Source organism: Pelecanus crispus, chromosome 5 (genome assembly GCF_030463565.1).
Source record: "Pelecanus crispus isolate bPelCri1 chromosome 5, bPelCri1.pri, whole genome shotgun sequence".
Lineage (NCBI taxonomy): Eukaryota > Metazoa > Chordata > Aves > Pelecaniformes > Pelecanidae > Pelecanus > Pelecanus crispus.
Window position 1 is genome coordinate 31069616 of NC_134647.1, and position 24574 is coordinate 31094189.

Sequence of the window (24574 nt, forward strand, 5' to 3'; positions counted from 1 at the left end):
ACCTTGCAAAGGTTTGTAATTTCCCCTTTGCTATACATCCAAATTGCCTGAAAAAAAATACAGCGCAAGTAAGGGAAAATGCTTACTTACAGAGCATTTTCTTAGATTAGGCAGATAAGAAATGAAAGACCAGCTCCAACACTGGCTACAAACTTAGCTGATCAGGTACTGCAAGCAGAACCCAGCTGAAGTAAATGCATTTCCATTATAAATTAGTATCGGATGCTGATCTCCAGAAAAAAACAGTTCAAGGTAACAACAGAGTGAGCAGGGTTACAACTTTCCAAAATTAGCCTGACATGATCTAATTCAGCTTCAGTGGGAGTTAGATTGGGCCACATGCCCACAGCAACATGAGTCTAACTGCTGCCTCTCAAAAGCAATAGTTAAATGAAAACTGTCTATTACCTTAATTAACCTGACCCAGCCACATACATTAATAATTACTTTTTTTTTTTAATAGTATCTTTCCTCAAAGTTTCCACAGAGTTCTGTAAATCACTTCAAGACAGACTTTATATGCATGTTTTATATACGTAGCAAGAAGGCTGGCAAAGAAAGGCCAGGATGATAAACTAGAAAGATAAACCCGCATATCAGTGTTTTAGAATAAAGAAATACCAGCTTCCTTCACTGTGTGAGACAGTTTCTTCATATCCAAATCTCAGTGCTCTTATTTAATGTAAGTTTCTAAAGCACCTAAAAATTGCAGCCACCACTTGTTGCTATGAGGAGAAAACCCTACGTCATTTCAACAACAATAATATGTACCAGTAATGCTCAACTGTTGCTGCCAGGGATTTTTTCCATATATCATGCAAATACCTCACCTGTCATACAAAAATATATTCTTAACACTCAGTTGCTGTAAGATTAATTTATTTGCAGTGCCAGGAATGCAGCCTTGAGGAAAAAAAAATAATTTAAAATGGCTTTGGTGCTTTCATCTTGATGTTATTTTAATGTGAATGTTTCATTACAGCAATATATCTATGACCAATGAGGGAGATCGTTTACCTCTTTAGCTACTTAAATTCTATTTAAATGGCCATTATGAATGATTGTAGAACTAATGAATTGGTCTTCAAAACAGTCGCAGAATTTAGGAAGCCTTTTGTAGACGTAAGAGGCAGATATTTAACAAGTCCCGAAATAAATATTTGACAAAGCGAATAGAGTAAACACACATCTCAAAACATTTACCCAGGAAGCCATGGTTGGCCCTTTTCAGGTGGGGTTAAGGGGTATATACACATACTTGCTGAAGTTAAGGTGGATTTTTTTTTTGGTCAATTTTTTGTGAAATTAGAAGATGGAAGAATAATAAATCCATCCATGAGCAATTTAGCAAAGCATAAGAAAGTGTATTTTTCCCCAAAAGTGCAAGCTTAGGTTGAGGATGAGAGGTTGTTTTTGAACTTCTGCATTCCAGTAGCTCCAAACTCCACAGGCAAATCTTCAGATCTGAAATAAATACAATTCTCCAACCTTTACTTCTCCTGGCATCAGGAAAGAGCTATCTGAATCTTTGCATTTTTAATACCTCCAGACTGTGGGCTCTAGACTACACCCCATCCTACAGCATTGCAAAATTCTAGCTGGAGGGACTAGCAACCAACAACTACTCAAATCTGCCTGGATTATTTTTAAGATAGAAGAGAACAGTATTATGACTACTCAGATGTATGATTGTTATAAATTACCAGCTGCACATTAAGAAGCAGTAAGCATTAAATTTAAGGCTTCAAGAACCTGTTTGTCCTTAATCTTATTTTTCATATTTAAAAAAGTTTTGTTACAAGATAGGATGGATTTCTTACATTTATGCCCTGACCAAATATGAACTTGAAAAAAAAAAAAAAGAAAGGTATTCCATTCTACACTGATGTGGTTGTGAGATAAACATGTTTTGACATCCTAAAAGACAATAATGACATAAAAATTAAGTGTAATATTTAAGAGAAGAATTGCTATATTTTATGGCAGCAATAATTTGTTATATCTGACATATTAAGATCTTAATTAACTCACTTTTAGTCTTCTTGAATCATTTACAGTCTAGCTAACATCTTTGTCCCACAAAAATTTGAAACCAAAAGATCATATGAAGTAATTTTTTTATTCCTCCCTTATTTTTGTGGAAGGATTTAGCTCAAGAGCCTAACAGTATTCTGCTGTTTCCACAGATCCTTCATACAGCTGCAAGGAAACATGTTTAAAAGAACACCTACAATTTTCCGTAATAATGAAATTTTAAATTGACTAGGTTCATCAGCTGTGTTTTCAGGTTCTGTTAGTTCTCAAACTATGGCTGAATTTCCACTTGTTATTCCAGGAACTTTTTATTCTGGGTAATTTTACTGGAAATCAGCAGAAAAAAACACTTACAAATACTTATTTGTTGGCTGAATTCATCAGACTTCACTTAATTAACCATACCCTAGTCACACTGCTCTGAAATGCACAGGTTCATAAATACAGTTCTAGGAGGCCACATACCTTGCTTTCTGTCATTCAATAACTATTCAATGTACAACATTTTTAATGCCTTATCAAAAATAGAGATGAAATAGTGCTCTTACAGTTCATGGGCTATACTGAAATAACCTTCTGCAGAAGATTTCTCATATGACTGTGACCTATTCAATTTAATAATCTAAAAGGTACGATAATATAGATTGCCACAGCCTGTGCAGCTAAGCTTACTAGGTTCCTTAAAGCATTCTGACAGCTTTAATAGAAAGGCTGGAAGAGTGCTCAAGGTATCTAGTAGGTAATTCAAAGCTTCCCAACAATTCCATAAAAACTGAACTTTGCCAAGGCAAGAATTCGCAATGTTGAGGTGGCAAAACTAAATCTTACAGCACCAAAGTGGGTTCTAGAAGGAGTCAAGAGGGCTGGGAAAGGGACCATGGAGACTCCAGTGCCTGGACTGGGGGTCAGTAGTGTTGCAGGGGTCTGTGAGCCGCAGCCTCCCTCTTTTTTCACCCCTCCAGCTTCCTAGAACATCCCCTACCTCCACAGTGCTGTGGCTACACAGGATTTACACCGTCAGGAGCAGACCCATCTCTGTCAGATGCAGCAGTAGTAGAGCTTTACAAATAAAATACCAGACTGGCAAACAAGGCCATCCTTGCTGCTGGAATGGCCAATCTCCACCTCTTAACCTAGTCAAAGCAGACAGACAACTGTGCTAGGCAGCAACCTACTTTGCTTACGCTTATGCCTAAAGCCAAATTTGCTTATTATGAAAATGGAAGGTGACACAATAACACAAAACAGTTTGAGTCAGTAGAAATGTACGCTGAAGCACTCAATTACAGCTGGGTGAATTAAGGACTGTGTTGCAAATTTTTTTTTTTTTTTTGCCTCGCACTTTGCAAGTCAAGCTAGATCTTTCAGTATTAAAAATTCCACTTAAAAATTATTTAAAGATCTTATCACCCAATAACTGAATTAATTCAGCTTGTAATTTCTACCCTTGGAGAAGCACGAGCACAAGCCATTTTGTAGGAACCTTGTCGTCTTATTTTGGGGGAACAGAAAGGGACAAGGAATTATCTTTATACCTCTTTTCCCTCTTGTCTAAATCCCCTGCACAGCACTAACTTCAGTCACATTTGGGGAGCCCAATCAGATGACTATTAGCAGAGTCAAGTAGAGCCTTTTGTGCACTGCGCAGTGCTGAGCTCAGACACTGATTCCAAATGGTGATTGTTTACTGGTTCTACAAACAGTACTATCAGCCAAAAGGCACCATGTCTTATCAACTCTCTTTACCCATTTATACTGTATGCACTTTCCCAGTAAAAGGTTGCTTTTCTTTTTTTTTACCATGCCAAGCCCTCATTTTGACCAAAATTGCTTACAAAGACTCCATCCTACAGCTACTTTTGAAAGCATTAGTATCTTCAATAAGAGTTTAAGTTAATTCAAATAATATCATTTCTAAACACAAATTATTATTTTTGCATTCTATAGCTGTAAATACTATCCAATTAAAGACATCTTCATTTCACAAAACACTTATCATTGATAAAGAACTCTCGACATACAGAAACAGTTGTACCTCCATTTACCTACCTGCCCCTATTCAATTTCTCTTTCACAATTCTTATTTAGTAAAGGCTATCCAAGTGTTTAGATTATGCCACTAACTCAGCTTCTTTATAGGTTCTTAATTCTTGGAACACAGAATAACAGTGTGTCTGTTAGTCATGATCTTGCTTCTGTAATAGGAGGTTAAGGGGTCTGATCCCTTGATTTGAATCCATATGCTATGTTGATTTTATAATAAATAACAGATAATCTAATCTGGAAGAAAACTACATTGCTCAAACTAGTACTCTTTGAACGTAATGCCAAAGTTAATCTCTAGCAAAGATATGCAAAAGAAAGAAGTCAGATTTCAAAGCACTGTAAGACTGTTGGAGAGAATCTCAAAAGCCTGATATAAGACCGGTTCTACTGCTCAAAGCTATCTGTGAACCATGACTGAATAGACAGGCCAGACTTTTCACAGGTACCATAATGTTAATGAACCTACTGGCCTGTTTTTGACAGAAGTCTGAATCCTTCTGAATAACCCCACAGGCTTCTGAAGTTAGGCATCCAAATACCAAAGCACCCAAGATTAGAGACCATTTTGGAAAATGTAATCTGCATTCAGCAGTTGCCTATACAAACAATTCTGCTGTAAGCATTTAACTCGTTCTTTGCAGAGCACCATGGAATACATAAATGTGATAAACTTCACATGGAAAAGCTCTGTTCTGTTTGCCATTTCTATTGCATAGAAAGGTCACAGGTTTCGCATTTTAGAGTACCATGAAAGAAGGATCTTTCTCTAAATTATTTAAACCATGAAATGACAGAGACGGAAACATCTGACTTACTGTAAGGTGTTGTATCAGTAGGGTCAGGAGGTGGAAAATTTTCTGTGAAGTTGACATTACACAAGTCCGTACTACAGCAGCAGAAGCGATATGTTCCATTCTGAATCAAGGAAGGGGTGGTTGTAACTATACACTCCTCAAAATGACATTCTTGTGGGTCTCCTATATGAGACCAGCAACCTGTAAAAAGAGGAGAATTAAAGAATTCTTTTTCAAGGAGGCATAAAATTAATTCTACCACATGGACAATTAAACAGACCTATAGAAATCCATACATTGTCTAATTAAATGTTACAGAGTGGGGTGAAAACAGTTATCTTAATTTTGCTTATCTGACTTCACTTACACCTTTTAAACCAAAAACTGAAGAATTTCTTTCAGAATTTACCACAGCCAAGGAGAAGAAATATGGGCAGCGAAGGCCAACATCAGAGGTGTCCAGTTGTCAACCTCAATATGGCAAAACCTGAATTCTTGAGCCTTCTAAGCAGAACTATGCCATTCCCCATTTCTCTGATACCACAGACAATATTGCCACTCTCTGGCCCACAGTCTAGATGAAATTGTGACCTAGTCCCCTCCTCAGAGCTAGGCCACAAGACTGCATCTATAGTTTGCTACTTCTTGCATAATTTCTAAAAATTTTGTTCTTTCTCATTGTCAACATTACTGGACTCTTCTACAGGATCACAACTTTTTTCTTGGTTAATGTAGGCCCTTTCTCCCCACAGCAACCATTCCTTCCCAAGTATAGTCGATGGCAGTTAAACGTTGTTTATGCACAAATGCCTGGAAGGGAAAGAGGCAGAGTGGGGGCAGAGGTGAGCAGTCAGACTGCTTCTTTCAGCAGATGACCAGATCAAACATGAAACAACAACACTGAGTACAACTGCACAGGATGTTTGTAAATACCAGTTTTCATCCAGCCTTATGCTACATTAATTTGTATCCAAGTAACCAAGAGCAGAGTCCCTGAGAATGGTAATCAAAACATGTCTCCAGCAACTGGGAGACCCTTCACCCCTCCCTACCATCATTCTCCCCACAGAATAGCAGCAAATTGACAGTTAGTGATATGTGACAGTTTTGTGCTATAGCCGCAATTTCCTTTGTAAACAAACATCAATCAATATGAATATACATTTTTACTTAATGAGACACTTATTTTTACATTTATCATTACATTGACACATATACTGAGATATATTCAAGAAAGCCATCTTCCTCTGGATATCCTAAGTAACAAGCAATTTGAGTGTTTTTTCCTTAAGCTGTGCATCGATCTCTTTGGTCTCTTTCAGAAGTCACTTATTTCAAACAAACTTTCTGGTTGTATTTAAAATGCTAACTGGGAAGTTTAAAATTATGCATTTGTATAATGCATACAAACAAAATGTCTAGCTTTGCAGCTACACTGAAACGTTACATACCTTGTTTTACAAGATGTATGTCTCCTTCCCGTGTTTTTTCCCAAAGTCCATAGCAGGTACTACCTTTCATGCACAAAATTGTGCCATTCTCCTGGGAGATTCTGCTCTCACTGATTCCATGGTCCTGCTGATATGGGTCCTTAAATGCACACAGACGCTCCTCACTCTGTGCAGCTTTAGACAAAGAAGAAAATATTTTTTGTCAGTGATTTTATGCATAAAATATTACTTTTAATAAAAGGATGATTAAGGTCTTCTGGAAACCTACATTCAAAACCATCCTGAATTATATGTATCTGTTCTTTAAACTGTACTTCGACAGTCAGAAATAAAAACAAGGTCTATCTCAAAGTTACTTTCATAAAGAGGACAAAAAAAACCTCAGCAGATGTTTCAAAATGAATGTGCAAATGTTTGAAGTTCACAGGTGCAGAATAAAATTTTCATTGCATAGTCTGCATCATCTGCATCATTTGTCCCCAAGCACAAGTTACGCAACTGTTAGCTGGTTTCTTCAGCAACCACATGCGTTACCTAATTGTTTCCAGATCCTACACCAAGATGATCTTTTTCAGACTGCCATCCAACCCGGTGCCTACCTAATTCAGATGGTTTTTTCCACTCTCTTTCTATTGACCTATCTCTTCTTTTCTACATGTTATCCAGCCATTACACTGACAGTTACTTCTTTTTGCTCAGCAACCTTTCAGTTTCGGCTCTTTCACACGACTTCATTAATGACCACCAACTAACAGCAGAATAAAACCCAACTGATTGACCAGCAGTTCTGGGAAACACTGCCTGTGAACAGGAGCAACGCTGTGTGTAAAGTCTCCCTGTGGAATGTCCAGGAGGAACATTATAAAACATACAAAGAGAGCGCAAAAATAAATACTCATCATCACCTGAAAAATCTTTGGGGTTTTTTATTAGAACAAAACCAAAACCACCCACAAAAAGCATACTGATTTTTACAAGAATATTTAATCAACAAACTTCAAAAATTTAGTGTCTTAAGAAATCATGTTTTACCTATATGATTACTGCTTTTTTGTTTATATCACCTCAATGAAAGGACTCAACCATGCTGATATGCCTCTGTCATCTTTTCTTTAGGAAGAGTAAACACATTCAAACAATAAATTCTTCAGAAAAGCATCAAGTCCAAGATAAATAAATCTTACATTCGTAGTCAATATGCTATTTAGAATATTTTCATTCTTCCCTTGAAGATTTTAGAAAATACATGGAAAGTTAGGTGTGTAATTACAAGGCACTTATGTATTATGCAGCAGTACAGCTCAGCAAACATCCAACTGCACTAAGAATTTGTACTGTGTATCTCAGCAACTAGATTTCATCCAGTTCTTTAACTCCCATGAAAGCATTGGTAGTGAAAAGATGCAAGGTGGAGTAGATTGGTCTTTTGGGAAAACAGATTTTGAACTTAAGATAAAATTATAGCATATGTAATTGTGAATTATTAAAGGTACTGTACATGTATAAAATATCTCCTCACTGAGGATTGATTTATTTGATCATTCTGCAGCACTGGCCACAAAGAAGCCATGTTTCAGCAAGGTAGACTTACTGCAAAAATGCTGTTTCATTGTGTCACCAGCACAGATGATTGGGCAATAGAAAGACAAACCAAGAGACTTAGATACGTGTATCACTTCTAAGGCCGTTACTATTCATTAAGGAGTCAAAATTCAAAATTCTCTTATGCCGAGACAACCATAAATAGCTGCACCATCCAGAAAAGCAGTCTGTCAGTGACTCCCAGTTTATTCTGTGGCAGCAGTAATTAAAACAGCACAACTTAGCTTATTTTTTAGTGGTCTGGTAGGGCGTGTATGATCAGTTGAGCTGCATGTCAGCTCAGTGGTGGTAAAACTCTCAGCTGAGGAGACAGGAACTTCTTAAGGCACCGTAATTCAATCACTTGCAGCTCCATGTACTCCAATAACCTGGCCTGCAGTCCATGCTACTCACCCACCTCTCTGTACACTGGTCAGGGTGCAATTAACATTTTACATCTGAAACTAGAGTTTTGAAGTGATAAATACATTTATTACAAATCAATGCCTTGATAATCCGAAACTCAGTTGCCTAAATTTCATATCTAATTTTTTTTTCTTTCTAAGTGAGTAGAGTTAGTCAAGTTACTGAGGACAAAAAGGTCACACATTAACAGCTAGCACATGCTGCCTCAAGCAGTACTTGCCAGTCGCACGTAGTAGTTTTATTCTCAGGAACAGCTGAGTATGCCAGGCGTGAAGCATCTGTCCTGCATTCTCTGCTCCATGACATGGGACTGGCCAAGAAACAACATATGAAAGGACAATACTCCACTGGCGTAAGAGAACCAGAGCTGACTAACTTTTTGAAAATCAAAAGGAGAAATAATTATCACAGACCTCTAACTTTCAAGACAGAACGGGACAGAATTATACGGCCTTGTGAAATACAACACATCTGCTCCTAGGGACACTACGAAGGTTTTAAAATCAGTTGCATATGATAGCTGAGTGGGACTAAGGTCATCTGAGATGTCGGTTGTTTACAGAATGCTCAAATTACTGCAAGATAAGCCCTTTCATAATTTGCCTTTATTGTGAAAAGTAAATTAAAGAGAACAGAACTTATAAAACAGCCACACAGATTTGGTTTCCTTATCAAAAATCTGTGGTTTAAAAAAAAAGAAGTAATTCCAGGAGAGTCCAGTTTCATAATACCTCAGTAGGTTTAAAAAAAAAAAGAAAGAAACCCAGCAAAGTTTTAAGCTTTGAACTAATGGAAGAAAAAGAAAAAAAACCTTTTGTTTTTTCTTTCTACTCAGAAATATAGTTACATGTATCATGTCTACGCTCGACAGACACAGGCAGGTTTAATTGCCTACTTTTCTGGTCTGTTTACCTTTCTATAAATCTCTTAGGATCAAGGTTGAAAGGCAAGAACATGCAGAAGATACTTGAAAAAAGAAAAGTTGTTAACCGTCATGCTACATGCTGTCCAAGCATACACTATAGAAAGTAACAGTTGCTACCAAAGGCTTTTCTGATTTAAAAAAAAAATGTATTGCCCTATAAGAATACCTGCAGAGGGGAGGAAGCGGCAAGCATGAGAAAGTACAAGACCCACTGCTAGCAACCTGAGTGTCTATCAGTTTTCTAACAAACTAATAAAAATGCAACTTAACTTGCCACAATTTAATGTCAGATGATCTCAGTGGGAAACTTTTCCAACAAAAAATAAAGGTTACTCACCCAACAACTAGAGTTTTCATGCTGATCACTGCACATTCCTGCTTCGATTATAACTTAAAGTAGTACAACCCCTGTGGGAGCAGTACCCACTGCAATACTCTGCTGACCCCTGCCCCTTCCCTGACGGCATGGAACATCTGGAGAACAGGGGACACATAACAAAAGCTACTTTATTTTTCTCTATATGGCCTCTGTAGGTTCATTGTTGAAGCTGTAATGCCGAAGAAAATTGGGTAGGGCATTCAGATGTCCAGAAACCGTCTTGAAGAACAACAGAATAGATGAGCCGCTTCAATTTCTTTGCATGATTTTGGCACATTCCTGCTCTGGGAATTTGGCAGTGAGGTTTCCTTCTTCCAGGCAGTGGAAACTAGTCAGCTCATACATTTAGTATTGGAATACTTCTAAGTCAGGCCTTGAAAGCAACCTCCAGCCTACATGAGTATGCCTTAAACTTTCCCCCAAAGAAATGGAGATACTACTGCAAAAACACACAGAAGTGCTGGGGTGACTGTTCTAAACTTTACCGATTTCAACAGAAATCTTACCCTTCAAGGTAAAATACTGTTGTTCATTTGGATTTACATGTGTTCCTCATGGATGACCTTTTATGTCAGTTTTCAGTCATCGCGGGAGCCAACACATATACATGGTGCATTCAGAGCTGAAACACATCTACCTGTCTGTCCCTTGGGAGCTCTGCACCTGTGACGTGAAAGGGCAGCCACTAACACTCTCGATAGCAGCTTAGCTGGAAACAATTCCAAAGCTGCTTCTTCCAAAACTCCATCCTTGAAGATATTCAAAAGCCATCTGGACATGGTCCTGGGCACCTGGTCTTAGGACACCCTGCCTGAGCAGGAGGTTGGACAAGATGACCTTCAGAGGTCCCTTCCAACCTCAGCTATTCTGCGATTCTTGTGGGACACAGGTCTCAAGGTACTCAATGTGCAGCAACCAGACAGAAAAACGATATTCCTCAGCTGGGCTACCTGCTTTTTTTTGTCTCCAAGGCAGGCAAAATGGTAGGGTAGGACTAGAACTACTGGATTCTCTTGTTTGTCTTCAGTTCAAATAGATCCAAACCCAAGGAAATACCTTAAGATCTTTATTAAACAAGAGCAATTAAAATAAACAACTTATCCTATGAAGACTGAGGCTCTTGAACTGATCCCTTTGATATAACAAGTTAATTTGCTACCTATGTCAGAAAAATGTAGGGCAAAGCCCCTGCAGACAGATGTGCTCACCAGATATTAAGGACCTGTGAACAGTTCACTGTGCAGCGCTCCTTTCCTTACAGATTTCACAGATCCAAGATGCACCAGCAGTGTATCCTCAAATCGGCAAAATGCAGAAGCTATTTACAGATCAAGCTATACAGTGTATTTGCCCAGACATAAAATGTCCCAACATACAAACAAAACCAAGACCTAGCACCAAAATAAGTGGCAGCACAGGTTTCACAGGACATCTGCTGCATGGCTGAAGTCGTCTTTCAGAGCCCTGCTCTTACTGAAAGAAATCATATTGCAGGCCCTTTCAAGCTATCCATCTCATTACTCCTGCACAAGTTAAGCATCACAAAAATAACTGCAGTAAAATCATGAAAATTAATTTGGATTGCAGTTTCTCTATAAATTTGTAAGTCTATAACAACTCTTTCATCATTAGGTCTAAAGCACAACAAACAGAAAAAACTGCCAAAGATGCAAGTATTCCCCCAAAGATTATAAATCTACTGAACCAAATGAGCAGCTTGGTTTTTGGTGGGGGGTGGGGTGGGGATAGACAGCTGTGGAGAGTTCACTGTACTTAAACACAATTGTCTGATTAAATCAGTACATGACAAAAGTGTAATTTTAGAAATACATTAATTATGACTACGAAAAGGAGAAAGTCACATTAAAGGCTACCTTCAAAACTTGAAAACATATATTTATTATTTCTTTCACAATATGTAAGAAGCAAGAGAAGGACTTTTGGTACTTTTATTATCTTTATAAGGTAAATTTCAGAGTAAACTATATTTGTTCATCATATAGAACTCATTATACATTCAGGTCTTTTCTAATTCACCCTTAATGAAAGACTGAGATATTTTGAAACAAATGGCAATTGAATCCTTACATGTCATATGCCACTGAAAAATTTGCTACTATAGACAACTGTAGTAGCAACAGATAGGCTGACATTGAAAAAGACAAAAAGTAAAACCTGAACAACAAATCGTGAAGGATTTATAATTAAAAGCCTATTTTCCATTCCTCTTGAACTTGTGTACCAGACAAACTATGTCAAAATAATTTAAAAAAAATAATAATTAACTCAAACTTCCGTTCTCTCATCCAGCAGAGATTTCCAACAAAGCCAAGAAGGGAAGGCACCATTCCCAGAAGTTCTACCAAGGGAAAAACCAGAAAGAGTGGGGCAAGCTCTTCACTTCCCTATCATAAACCAGAAAAAAACCAAAATTAGTTCTGTTGCTCTCCAGCCCATTTTACATCTATATTTATATAAAAATACACTTTACTGTTCAGTTTCAAAAATATGCTTAAAACATGAGCAGCATTACAATTGAGTATGGGTGCTTCAAGAAGTAATCTAAGAAACATTAAATGTTCTTAGCTTTCCTGCTTGGCTGCCATTACTGGTGTATCTGATCAGCACACGCACATTAACAGGCTTAACTTGAAGCAGACTGTGAAACCTTATTGTCATATTCCAAAAGGAGAATGGGGAAACAGACTACGTTGAATTACTTTCCTGAAATCATAAAGGAACTGGGAATTGCCCATAGTTTCCCAAGTCCATCCTGTGGCTCACTCTTACTGCTGCAGTGCTCTGGGGGGGCATGGAGTTCATCCCTGTGCCACTACCCAGCCTCAAGAAAAAGCACCAGGGCTTCAGGAATTTCCTTTTGGTATACAACTCAGGTTTTGATACGATTACAATCCTAGCGTTTATCAGTTCTACCATCAACAAAAAAAAGCTGGGGAAAAAAAGCTATTATAGGAAAAATACTGTATCTACGTTTTCAGTATTTTCTCCCTGTAACTGTACTGCTATTTCCAACTGCTCAGGAACAGAAAAGTTATTCACAAAAATATGTGAATTCTGGATGTTTGTAGTAGTTCGCTACAAAAACACCCTGAGATATGTTTACTATTTTAATATTTACCTTGGTTCCCCACTAAAGATATTTCTGGACAGCAAAGAACAAAAGAAAATTACAAGCACATCTACTGTCTGTGTCAGAAATCTTGTCTGCTATGAATATAGGACTCATCCATACTAGGGTGACTTTAAACAAATTAATACGCGGTTATTGCTTTGAATATACTAATTCTTTCACAATCATTTTGTGTTCTAGGAAAACATAATTACTGAAAACAATTACAACAGAAATACCAAAAAGTTACAGGAATCCAGCTGCAAATCCTTAGAACATGAGTCATGTTTTCATTAATAGCATAGGAAGTCAGTTCCATTAGTACTTAATCGACGCTTCCTGAGCTTACATCTATTCAATGCAGTACATAGAATTTGCATCAAGTGCAAAGGGAGGGGAAAAGGAAGGGAAAAGGAATCCAAATGTTACTCAAGTGTTACAAAGAATTATTCTACTCCTTGTTCTAATTGTCGGGATTAAAAATAAATAAACAAACATTTGCCACTTTATGATTAAGGCCAGGCAATACATTTTATGATGCAACAGTCACAAATAAAAGAATCTGAGATAACAGTCAGACGACAAACATGCACGTAACCTACAAGAATAGGCTTGCTAGCATCACAGACCACATAGATGGGTACCATGTTCGTAATTATGTGCAACTGCCTTCACTACCACATAGGTGAAGACGTGAAAAAAGGCAAAAAATGAAAAAGGGTTCTGAGCATTTGTTTGCCTGTAATGGGATTTCTTAAAATACAGACCGCAATACATTCAACTGGGAACCTCATTAGGCTGCAACAGTTTTTTGGAAGATATTTAGGTTTTTTTCTGTAACTTCTCCTTTGAATTAGTGGGATTTTCATCAGAACAGCCATAGACACAAAAACTGTTTTCTTCTGGCCCTATCAGCTCTCTATGGAGTTTTTTTATTTACACAATACAGGGAAATATCATTGCCCTCAAGGTAGGGTTATGAGATAGCACATGTCTTCATAATGCAAACTATTAAAAGGAAGGCGATTGAAGTAATGTACATCAGGAGGCTCCTTTGAGAATATCCTTTCAACTACTAATAGCTGAATTCTGGCGTGATGTACAGAGAAACAGACTCCTGAAGAAATCATCACTTAGCAAGCACTCTACTGCTTCTTTTTTCATCTTTTTCTCCTCAGAGGTTTTAATTACAAATATTACTAAATGTGTATACACTTATATAAAAATATATCACAAGCTTTTGAAATATATCACAAAGTCTTTTGAAAGAAGTCATTCTTCTACAGACAGACCATCCTTAATACTGACTTGGAGTTGGAGGAAAAAAGCTAAACTGCTGGTAATCTTCTATGTATTTACACTTCCAATACTCTGCTTTGTAGCATGTTTGACAACTGCACAACAGAGATCTGCACTGACTGGTCAGGAAGAGAAATAAATTGTCTGCTTAAGGATTGGGCATGAGAGCATGAAGGTCTAAACCAACCAGAAATGGCCCAGGGGCTTTTTGAGCAAGCGGTCAGGAGCAGCACAGTGCAACATACAACCAGGGAGCGCTCGGTTGGGCAGACAGCACAGCCTATTGCTTTACAGCAAACTTCTAGCATAGAAGTCCTCCAGGTGGGCTCCACAAACACAACTACTAGATTAATATTTTAAAGACATGAATGAGAAAGAATGAAAATTTGCACGAGAGGACAGTAGGAACTTACAGGAGGGAAGCAGGAAAGTAAAGGAAAATGCTTCAGAAATTTGCATCTGTGGTCATAAGCTTTCCTCTCCTAACAAAAAGACAGGAAATAAACATCACAACCATTAAAGTTCCTCCTATATTTTAGAGGACATATTATGTACCTCAAGATATACTGCAAAATATATTTTGACAATAAGCCCCTTACAGTTTGTACTCAATGTTAAAATCTGGAAGAATCTGTTCACAGTACTGTATGTCCTTAGCCTTCACTGATGAAAATTATTTTGGTTTTGTCTGCTTTTGCTGTGTAACATTGCAGTTTCAACTGCTGGCAATTACACAGAGCCAGGCTTTGATTGAGAATTAGTGCCAAAACTAAAATGATTGTTAGTACTGATATCCATTTCAAAGTGATTAAGTGACTGCACATGCAGATGACTAAATCATTTATGTTCGTTCCAAGACCCTTTTCCATCAAAATAGCATGAGACTAGAAAATTCAAGTGTCTTTTTTCTGTACATGTAACCATGTATATACACACTCTAGTCTTTCCTTCTCCTCAATCTAACCTTTAAGCAAGCAAGTAAATTTAAAATCTCTTTTCTCTCTCCATACTCCCTTTCCAACACAGTGCTGTCTGCTGATAGACATTGCCAGCAGTGACAGAGACACCAGCCTTTTCCTGTTGTGTGTTCTTCAACAGTACTTGGGTATGTTGGTGTTTCAGCTTCATTCTGAAGTACCAGTGGTCTGTTACTGCTAAATGAATAAAACAGAAGTAGATCATGTGGTAGCCATGTTGTATCTCTCATGTTGTGTATGAGGTTCACACTTCGCTTCCCACCCAGGCACTGCTATCTTGCACCACTGCGGTACACAGTCCACGGCCTCCTCTCGACCCTGCCTGGGATGTGCTGACCCTTTTAGCACAGCCTCACTGCCACAGGGCCACCAACACATGCCCCCCTTGCAACCTGCTAGTGTTATATGCCTCTGCCCAGATGCACCCACCATACCAGGAATTTCATTAACTGGAATTAATGTAAACAGAGAGGTATGGAGTCACCAAAAAGTAAATAGTCAACTCAAATTCTTTAGTGAAGGCCTTGTTCTCCTTTCCCCCAAATTTACTCTCAAAGGAAGTGTTACCTTAGAAGAACCCAGCTTAAGTGAGAGGAGCCATGCAGGAGAGCAACAGGATGGCAGAGATTTATTGCGAACAGCTGACAAATTACCTAGTCCCCAAATGCTGCCAGATTTTAGGCAAAAATACCTGAGCTTACTGCCCATAAACTGTGTCACTGCCTTATTTCCACAACCTTCTAAATGTTTCTGAGGATAACCAGACCACCTCACTGTGCAAACCTCATCCAAATCAGGCATTACCACAGAATCAAAATGTTATCCCTCTAGTAAGACCACAAGATACAGTGGCAAGAAAGCTAGCAACACCTGTGTTCTGGCATAAAATCTGCTGGGTCAAAATTCAAGAATTTCAAGCAAATTTGAACCAACAGAGTTAATACTAGTTCACGGTTTACATCAAAAGGCTGAGGCATTTTTCAGCTGATACGGGAAGAGATTCAAGCTGAATCCGTAATGAGGATATATCTCATTGACTCAGCCAGGGTCAGAGAAGGACAAACTACAGAATTACAACCAAGTGTCCTGATGTCTCAACTAAAGCCCTAACAAGTTGACCTTTGACTACCTCTAGTCTGGCCACTAATCAGAGCTTCCCCCACCTTACAAGATTTCCTCCAGAATCTATACATCTAAACCAGAAAAAGAATCTACCTTCCTCAATGATTCAGCATTTTCCTTAACATTGTTTTATAGCTGTGTTCAGCTGGTACACAGTTAGGAGATTTGTTATATTGTAGAAGTCTGCCTAGTTCAGCAGGTTTCTTCCTTCCATCTTTTTCCCCATGCTAAATTACCATTGATTTTTAACAAGCCAGAATTAAAATTAAATGTATGTAACAAACAGATAGTGGAGGAAGGTTATCAATCTGTCCAATATGAAATTTCTAAATATATGGCCTGCTAGCAGTGAAAAACCCACTCTGGTATGTTAAAAAATGATAATCTTATCTTAGTTCAACGATTATGCAGGACTGACGACATTTTATCACATAACTTTTCACTTAAGAACAGTTAAAGGCTTTGCAGCAAGAGATTACAGCAGGTTTTGGGGGGTTTTAATGTTGTAAAAATAGTAAAATGTCATGGCATTTTAACATTCACTTTGCTAGCTTTAAAATACTCGTCTTTGCCATCAGACTTCAACTTAGAGCCGGAGCTTATAGCCATTTCCAAAACCTTCACATTCCACATAAAAGCAAAATCCAGTCAGTGTGTCCTATGTGGAAATGCAAGGGCCCAAGCATAATCAGAAAATCTTCTGAAAAAGCTGTCAAGCTCAAATACTAGAAAGCAGAAGTAAATTAGCATAAAACTTACACGATTAAACCATTAAATACCATAGAAGTGTCAAATCATGGAGTATGTTTAACACTTGCTTAAGGGAGAGTCTAATCTAAATATATTAGTGGAGTACAAAGCATAAAAACATTTACTCTCGACTCCGAATGATTGTTTTCCGCATTAATTTTAGAGCTTCCACAATTTTAATAAAGTTGAAGAAGATTATTTTCTGTGGGGGTTCACATGGTAGAAAGCATCTCTATGGCTTCAAACACTGTCCGGTTTACACCGTCTTCTTGTCTCAAGATGAAACGATTGCTTATTTTACCCCACAAACAGGAATTCCAGTCCTCAAACATAGTTGAATCAGCTCAGAAAGAATCTACTCACAGACTCATGATGCTGGGCAAAAGAAAATTTTCAACAAAAGGTATTCTATAAGCCAGCTTTAATGTATGACCTTCCAGCTAAAGGTCATTTAGGCCCAGATTTCTGGGAAAACATAGGGAAGGAAGTAGCTGACTTTCACTAATTCGGTGGGATTTTGGACATCCAACTTCTCCAGGTCTCCTGGAAACATCCCAGCCTACATTTAATCTTCTGAAAGCATGAATATGTATATTACAGGATTTAAACAAACCTAGCATTGTTCTAATTTTTTTAAAAAATTGTTCACTTCCTAAACGACTACATCTCCATTCAGAGAAAAATAAGTATGTACATATTACTGTTTAGCAATTACATCAGAACAGAAAACATCACAGCCTTAGTCACACATAATCTTTTCCAGTGGCCAGAGTCTATTCACAGAACTGAAAAAGCCCGAATTCTTTATCTTTGCCCTAGACTGGAGTTCAGGGATTTTTTTTTTCTGGGTATGAGCATCTGGTTTTTGTTTATCTGGGCTGTCAAAGTGAAGTATCTGCATGGAATAACACAGGAAACTCTGCAGAAAAAGCAACAGTAAAGCAAACTAATGATGTGGTATTTCTCCCCCAAACTCAGATGTAACAAACTTCACAGAGCAAAATCGATTATTTCAGAGTCTACTTTAGATTCCCTTGGAAAAAAGTCTGTTACTGGATATTCCCTGAACACATGTAATATACTCACTTTTCTATCAAGCAGGGATGCTATTTCTACTGTGTATATTACTAAAACATTTTCTTGAAAACATTTCAGTAGCTTGAATTTGGAGAAAGATAGTACCCATACAGTCTCTCTTTAACAGTATATTACAAAAATTCTTCCTGTAAAAATTTTTAGGAAGCTTACACTACTGGCAATATGCTGAAGCATTTGAAAACTGGCAAAAATTCTGTGATCTGAAGCTACAAGGAAATAAGTTCCAAAATCATAATCATATTTTGCCCTCAGTAATACACATTGTATTATCTTTTGACTGACTACAGAAGCAGAATCTATATGGCTCTGAAATCTTAAACTCTGAAAAAAATGACAAGAGGAGCAAAAGGCAGAAACTAGCTTCCAACCTGACACACTTTATGAGGGTATCAAGCCTCTCACCATTTCAGAATTCCTCAAAGAATGTATGTTTAAGTTCAAAACATCTCGAGTCTTTATCTTCAAGGCATTTTCTGGTATGCCACAGAATACCCCACAAACCATCATCATCTTGAGTCAAGAGCACGGTCAACATGACAGCTCCCTAGGCACCTTAATTTAGCCAATGCAAGGTGAAAGCCAATTCAGGCAGAGGACAGAGTATTATCAAGGACAAGTAAGAGATTGTGGGCTGCTGCAGGAACTCAGGACCTACTTCAAACACTCCTACTCTGTGTTCCTTAACTGAGAGAAGGTATGGAAAGAATTGTGAGCTAGCTAAAGGTATTTATGGGTGTTTGCTGAACTGGGCAAAACCAGAAAATATTGACTTTTGCTTCTGCTAGACTTCAAGGTCATCAGCCCATTGAACAGAGGTCACTGTTCATATATTTCTTGGTGTTACAGTGCTTAACTTGTTAGAAATTTATGGGCACCGCACTGAACTATTTAAAATCAATTTATACATTTTCTTTATGCATTTATTCTTTCCCATTTAAATCTTTGTTGTACCAATAACAACTTCATCAGCTAAGAAGGTGATAGAAGCCAACTTTTGCAAACTTTTGTAGAGTCAGAAAAATCAGTGTCTAGTCAAGACAAGCTCTTCATTAACTTCTGGTTTCTAAACTTCTGCAGTTAAAAAGGGTATGGTTGGTACATGCAGACAAGCCCAGATTACTGAACGCACTTTTGTTTCAAGGACTGGCTTTCACATACTTTGGTACGTCACACCAAAGAAACAAACTTCTGGGGACAGGGAAACAAAAAGAATAATTTTAAACAGTAGAAGATTGTTTTTCATGATCTTTGTTGATGCTAATGACAGGAAACGTGGAAAAGGGCACTCCCAAAATATAGACACTAAAAAAAAAAAGCTGTGATCAACTTGCTTAACATTTTGCATTACACACCTGAGGACAATGACTACAATTATGGTTGAAAGACCATCTTAACTCCTCACCCTATATATATACCCCAGATAGCACAGGTTTAAACATCTCACAAGACACAACAGGTAGTGTGAGCAGAAACATCAAGTTCTTCAGGTCACTAGAGAGCCTAACCCACCAACCAGCTGTTCCAGGGGTGAGCACAGAGACAGACTGCATGGGGGCTTCCCCATGCACACTGTAGCTCTCTACCACAGACATAGATACGATAGGCAGTTCAGCCCATGACTTTTAGAGTTCACACTTCTTCTGAATCAGACATGCTTTGTGGGCAGGAAATAAGCACAAATAGCATCTTGGCATTTGGGACTAATAAGGAAGGAACAAAGACAAACCTCATCTAACAAAGAAAAAAAAAATTTAGAGGCTTCACAATGGCAGAATTTACCAGTAAAGAGGTTTTTTCCTCTACATTTTCACCTCTTTTGAAAGGCTTCAGATTTTCAAAAGCACAAAGTGGTACGTATATTTATTATAGGGACACTAAACAAATATTAATTAGTTGGTTTAGGTGTCTCTAGGAAAAAAAACTACAATCAAGCACTATGTCAGCCACTACCGAGAATATCGTCATTTATGAACTGAATAAGGTAAGTTTTTCTCTTTAATTTGAACCAGAAGCATTAGAAAGCAATACAACTTTCAGTAAACATTCAAATAGCAGCTTTAAAGAAATTTAGATCAGGTTTATTAATTCATGTACTTATTTTCTAGCAAACTGGCTCTAATTTATGAAAATTAAATTATAACATGGAAAAACACTCATGTTTGCACATACATTGTTAAAGTTATGTTTCTTTATCAAAACTACAGTGTTGTACAGAATACTGGATATGTTATATAAGCCACACATACAAAGAAGATTTTTAATAGATTTGTATAATGGAAATCCTATTTGCAATCTCTCTCTAAATAAGAGATCCTGATCCAAGCCTGAACTACTTGACATGGTGATAAGCCAAATAAGAACAATTTCTGGTGATTGAAATACAAATCCTTCCAATGTTAAATGAATTTAAGTCCCACTTTTTGCTGAACAGTTTTAGAACAGACATGTCTTCTTTTTCTTTTAACGTAAACACAGCTATCAAAAAAGGGAAAAACCCACAAGCACAGTGAAAATACACAACTCATAACCTGAATACGTGTTTTACAGTCTTCAGGCAAGATACAATTTATTCTACGATATTCACTAAACACATTTACAGGATCAGACAGGTTTTCAGAATCTCTGACACTAACTAATACTGCAATCAAAGGATTAGCAAACCAGCTGCCTATGTGCCATTACAGTTGATTATCATAGACTGTAGACAGCTAGCTTACTACCAAAGTGCTTTCAGGAATACTCCATTGTTGCCAGAGAAAAGGGTATAGCAGGACAATGTGATATTAAGTCATTATTTTATTTATTATACCTAAAAAATTGAACTTAGGGAATATAAATTGCATGCAGGTTTAGAAAAATCTTAAGTTATAAACTACATTTACAGTAAAACCCGACAAAAATGAAGTAGTGAAGAGAATTACAGAACACTGCTATTCAGAGCTAAGAATGCTGCGGAGTGAAGGCTTGACTTTTCAACCTTCTCCCCAAACCTTACTAAAAACTAAACCAATGCCAAAATTCATGTCTTATCAGATGCTAGGGTAAGATCATGGAAAGAGAAAAATGTAACAATTTGGAAGTTACAGGTTTATCTTCAAAATGTTTTCAAATAGCATTTCAGTTCATGTGTAGAAAAATCTGCAAAATATAAACTTCCAATAGCCCTCAATAAAAGAAGTGCCTTTGGTTTTAAGTGTTCAAATAGTTTGTTATGCCCAAACACTTTCCTCCTTAAGGCTATGAGAAAGAATTATTGTTCTGACTGGAGACTGAGCTACTACCAAACAGGAAAGCAGCAGAACCCAGCATTTAACAAGATACTGAAGTGTTTACAACATTGCTTACCAAAACCGGGAAATGTCTTTAGTTTTCTACAAATATCTTACTAACACTTCAGCATCATGTTCTTTCAAAATCTTTATGAGTTGCACTACCGGGAATGGGAGAATGTTTGCATCACTCCAACTTGATACAACTATAAAGGAAAGTCAAGATTTATTGACTATAAAGAAAATTCAGATGTGGAAGGAAATTACAGTAGTGATTCATTCATCTGGTAAAACCACTCATTTCAGGTGACACTGAAGCAAACCCAAGACTAGTAACCGAGTTCACCGCTCCAGTAGTTGGTAAAATAAGTAATTTTAGCAGACGGAGTAGAGTTGTATTTCATTATCAGAAGTATGGATGTGGCATTTTTTGCTGCATATGGTTTGCTTTGACTAATGCTGGCTTGGTCTATGTCATTTGGAATGATACATTGAATCCTAGGATTCCTGTACAGGGAGAAAACAGGATCATCTTGATCACGATTTCTAGCTATTGATATGGCCTTTGTATCTCAGAAGAGGAAGCCAAAGTCAGAATTTCACAGCCAGTCAGGAGAGGACCGACTGCCTAGGGGTAACTACAGAAGTATAAATGTGCACCAGTTATTCAAAGCATGGCTTTCCAGAAAGCTTTTAGATTAGATAGATTATTCCTCCCCTACTTGCTTCTTCTCTAGTTTCTCTTCTTCCCCTCACCTTCTGGGGATTTAAAAGTCTTTGAACATCCTCTGTAGATGAAACAACAGCCATTCACAGTTTTCAAATGCTCTGTCTGAATGAGGCAGAGTAGTTAAAGAAGAGAAGCTTACCATAGTTTTATCCTCAGCTTCTTTGTTTACTCTCATGTTTATCCCACAATACTGAAAGGTAAACCTCTCAGGTTTGCAAGCTCGTTTCACCCTTATATAAAAGCTCTTTAAATCCTCCTCCCTATCCATCCACCCAAGTAAAGATTGCTAAGAGGGTCTACACAGAAGTTCATTCACACCTTCTTTGGCTTCTTATTTTTAAGAGCTGTATTTTCCATTACATCTTGTTTTTTTTAAATCATAGTTGCATGTCACTGAGGACAATGAGGATAAGAAAACAGGAAATACCTCAGCTGATGTGGGTTTTAACATTCCCAGTCACTGTATTATTCAGGGACCGGAAAACACTAACAGAAATTGAAGTGAAGAAGCTCCCAACAACAGAATCAGTTGGATTTCACAGAAGAGAATAAAGCAGCTCATGCTCAGCTTCATTAATCCTTCCCCCCGCAATTAGTATGACAGAAGTGCTCTTGGACAACACTGGACTGTAAGGTTGTACGACACAGGTATCAGTGCAAAATTGGAAGTAAAATAATGAAAATGTTGAGAGATACGTAAGTCTCTTCTCTGTAAAGAGGTAAACAGAACACAAAACATGAAAACAAAAATGCAGGCCAGGTTATCTTTGTAGGCTAATAGCAAAGGAAAATGAAGAAAGTCCAACAGAGGAAATGTGCAACTGTTCCCATCAGTGACAGCAAGCCAGTGACCGCCAGTTACGGAGGGAAAGGAGCATTCCATGGATGAAAACCAAGGAATTTAATTCAGTCACAACTAAGCTTTCTCCACCCAATGAATGAGTACATAAACTACAGAAGTAAGTCTTTCAGCAGAAAGCCACCATTCCCTTCAGCTGAAGCTCTTTCAATTCAATACAAAGCCAAATGAGGAAGCAAAGGAAAACCATAAATAAAGTCCTAAAGAAAATGAATTGGTTTTTCTATATGAAAATCAAGTTTGAGGGCATTTTCAACATTACAGAAGAATGTTAACAAGACATGACAGTTCACAGGCTTTGCAAAATTACTAACTTGTAACTGAAAAACACAGACAATGTAAGTACCATGAAATTCAGCAATCTCGGAATACACTGAGTAGAGTTTACCCATAAAATACCATCTTTATAATAATAGTATTTGGACTTCAAAAGCTACTGAAACAGTGAGCACAGAATCTGTCCCACAACATTTAAAGTCATAGGTAGGTTTTCCCCAGCGCAGAGTTCATTATTACGCTCCCTTTGATGTCCCTTTTGCAGCCTTCAAGCAGTAAGGTTCTCTGTCTTGCTATTTCTCCCCTTAATGCTTAACTTCATTATACTTCCCATCTGTCCTTTCAAAGTCCTATGGCATTTGGTCTCTCACTGATTTTTTTTTTTTTTTCAATCTACTTATTTCCTTGCCTGCTCCCCCCATGATGCATTTGAGGATAGCAGATGCCAGTTTGTCCCATAAGCACCATTACACTTTTCTAGGTCACTCTCTATACATACAGCAGTGTTCCTATGAGCAGCTGCCAAATCACAAAGTCACTCTCTTCTCTTCAACCTTCTGCTGAAATTCATTTCTACCATAATATATGCCCACAATGAAGAAATGAGTTCCCCTTTTTTTACCCCTTAAAAAAGTATCAACAAAAACCCCCATACTAACACATGCATTAGGCTGACGAACTACACAGCTCCATTGCAACTATGTTTGGCTTTCTTTAGCCTGTGACCTGACCTCCATGCTTTGGCATTTTTTACCCTGAGTCATTATACTGTGTCTTTATTCTGACTATAAATAAATGGGGACAGGAACCAACTCATGCTTTCATCCAAGGATGCATCAAAAAAATTAAAATCAGAGACGAGAACTGTCCCTGTTATTGTCACGTTGCCTACTACTACAAAGCACTTATCAAAGTCCCTATACAGGGGAAGTAATTCATTCTCTCATTTCATGGGATAACACTTGTGTAACTAAAGAATTAAGGGGAAGGAAGGCAAGGACATTCTAGAGACCTCCCAGGGCTACAGTAATGCAACCGGCCTGAGTTGTGGAAGACCCTGTTGGTGACCCCTCGTGAGCTCACTTGCCAAACCCACAAACAGAACGGTAAAAGCTCAGGCCTGTACACATTCTCCAACAGATGGGCACGGTGCTACAGTAAAAGTTAATGGCAGTGGAGACTTCTCCCATATTGGTTTGTTCCTACCTGCTCAAAAATTTGGCAGTCCCCTCCTTAACCAGGTCTGCTCTATAACCCAAAGATACCAGATGATGAGAGAGAGCAAAAGTTCTTTTTTTAGGCTCTATCCTACTTTACCCCCACAAGAAAACACTGCTCGCTTGCTATTTTCAACCCAATTTCACAGAAAACTAAAGACCTCATGGATACTAATTTCTTAAGAGTTCAATGAAAACATGCCGGCTAGAG

At 37.8% G+C, this 24574-nt stretch overlaps 1 protein-coding gene across 1 annotated transcript in view; it reads right to left on the reverse strand.

Annotated features, from left to right (window-relative positions):
* Positions 1-24574, reverse strand: part of BMPR2 (bone morphogenetic protein receptor type 2) — a 97913-nt gene that overhangs the window by 42835 nt on the left and 30504 nt on the right. The window contains exons 3-4 of the mRNA XM_075710499.1: positions 6326-6509; positions 4896-5075 (exon numbers count right to left, since the gene is read on the reverse strand). Of these exons, the coding sequence (XP_075566614.1) occupies positions 4896-5075; positions 6326-6509 (364 nt within the window). The remainder of the gene's footprint in view (positions 1-4895; positions 5076-6325; positions 6510-24574) is intronic.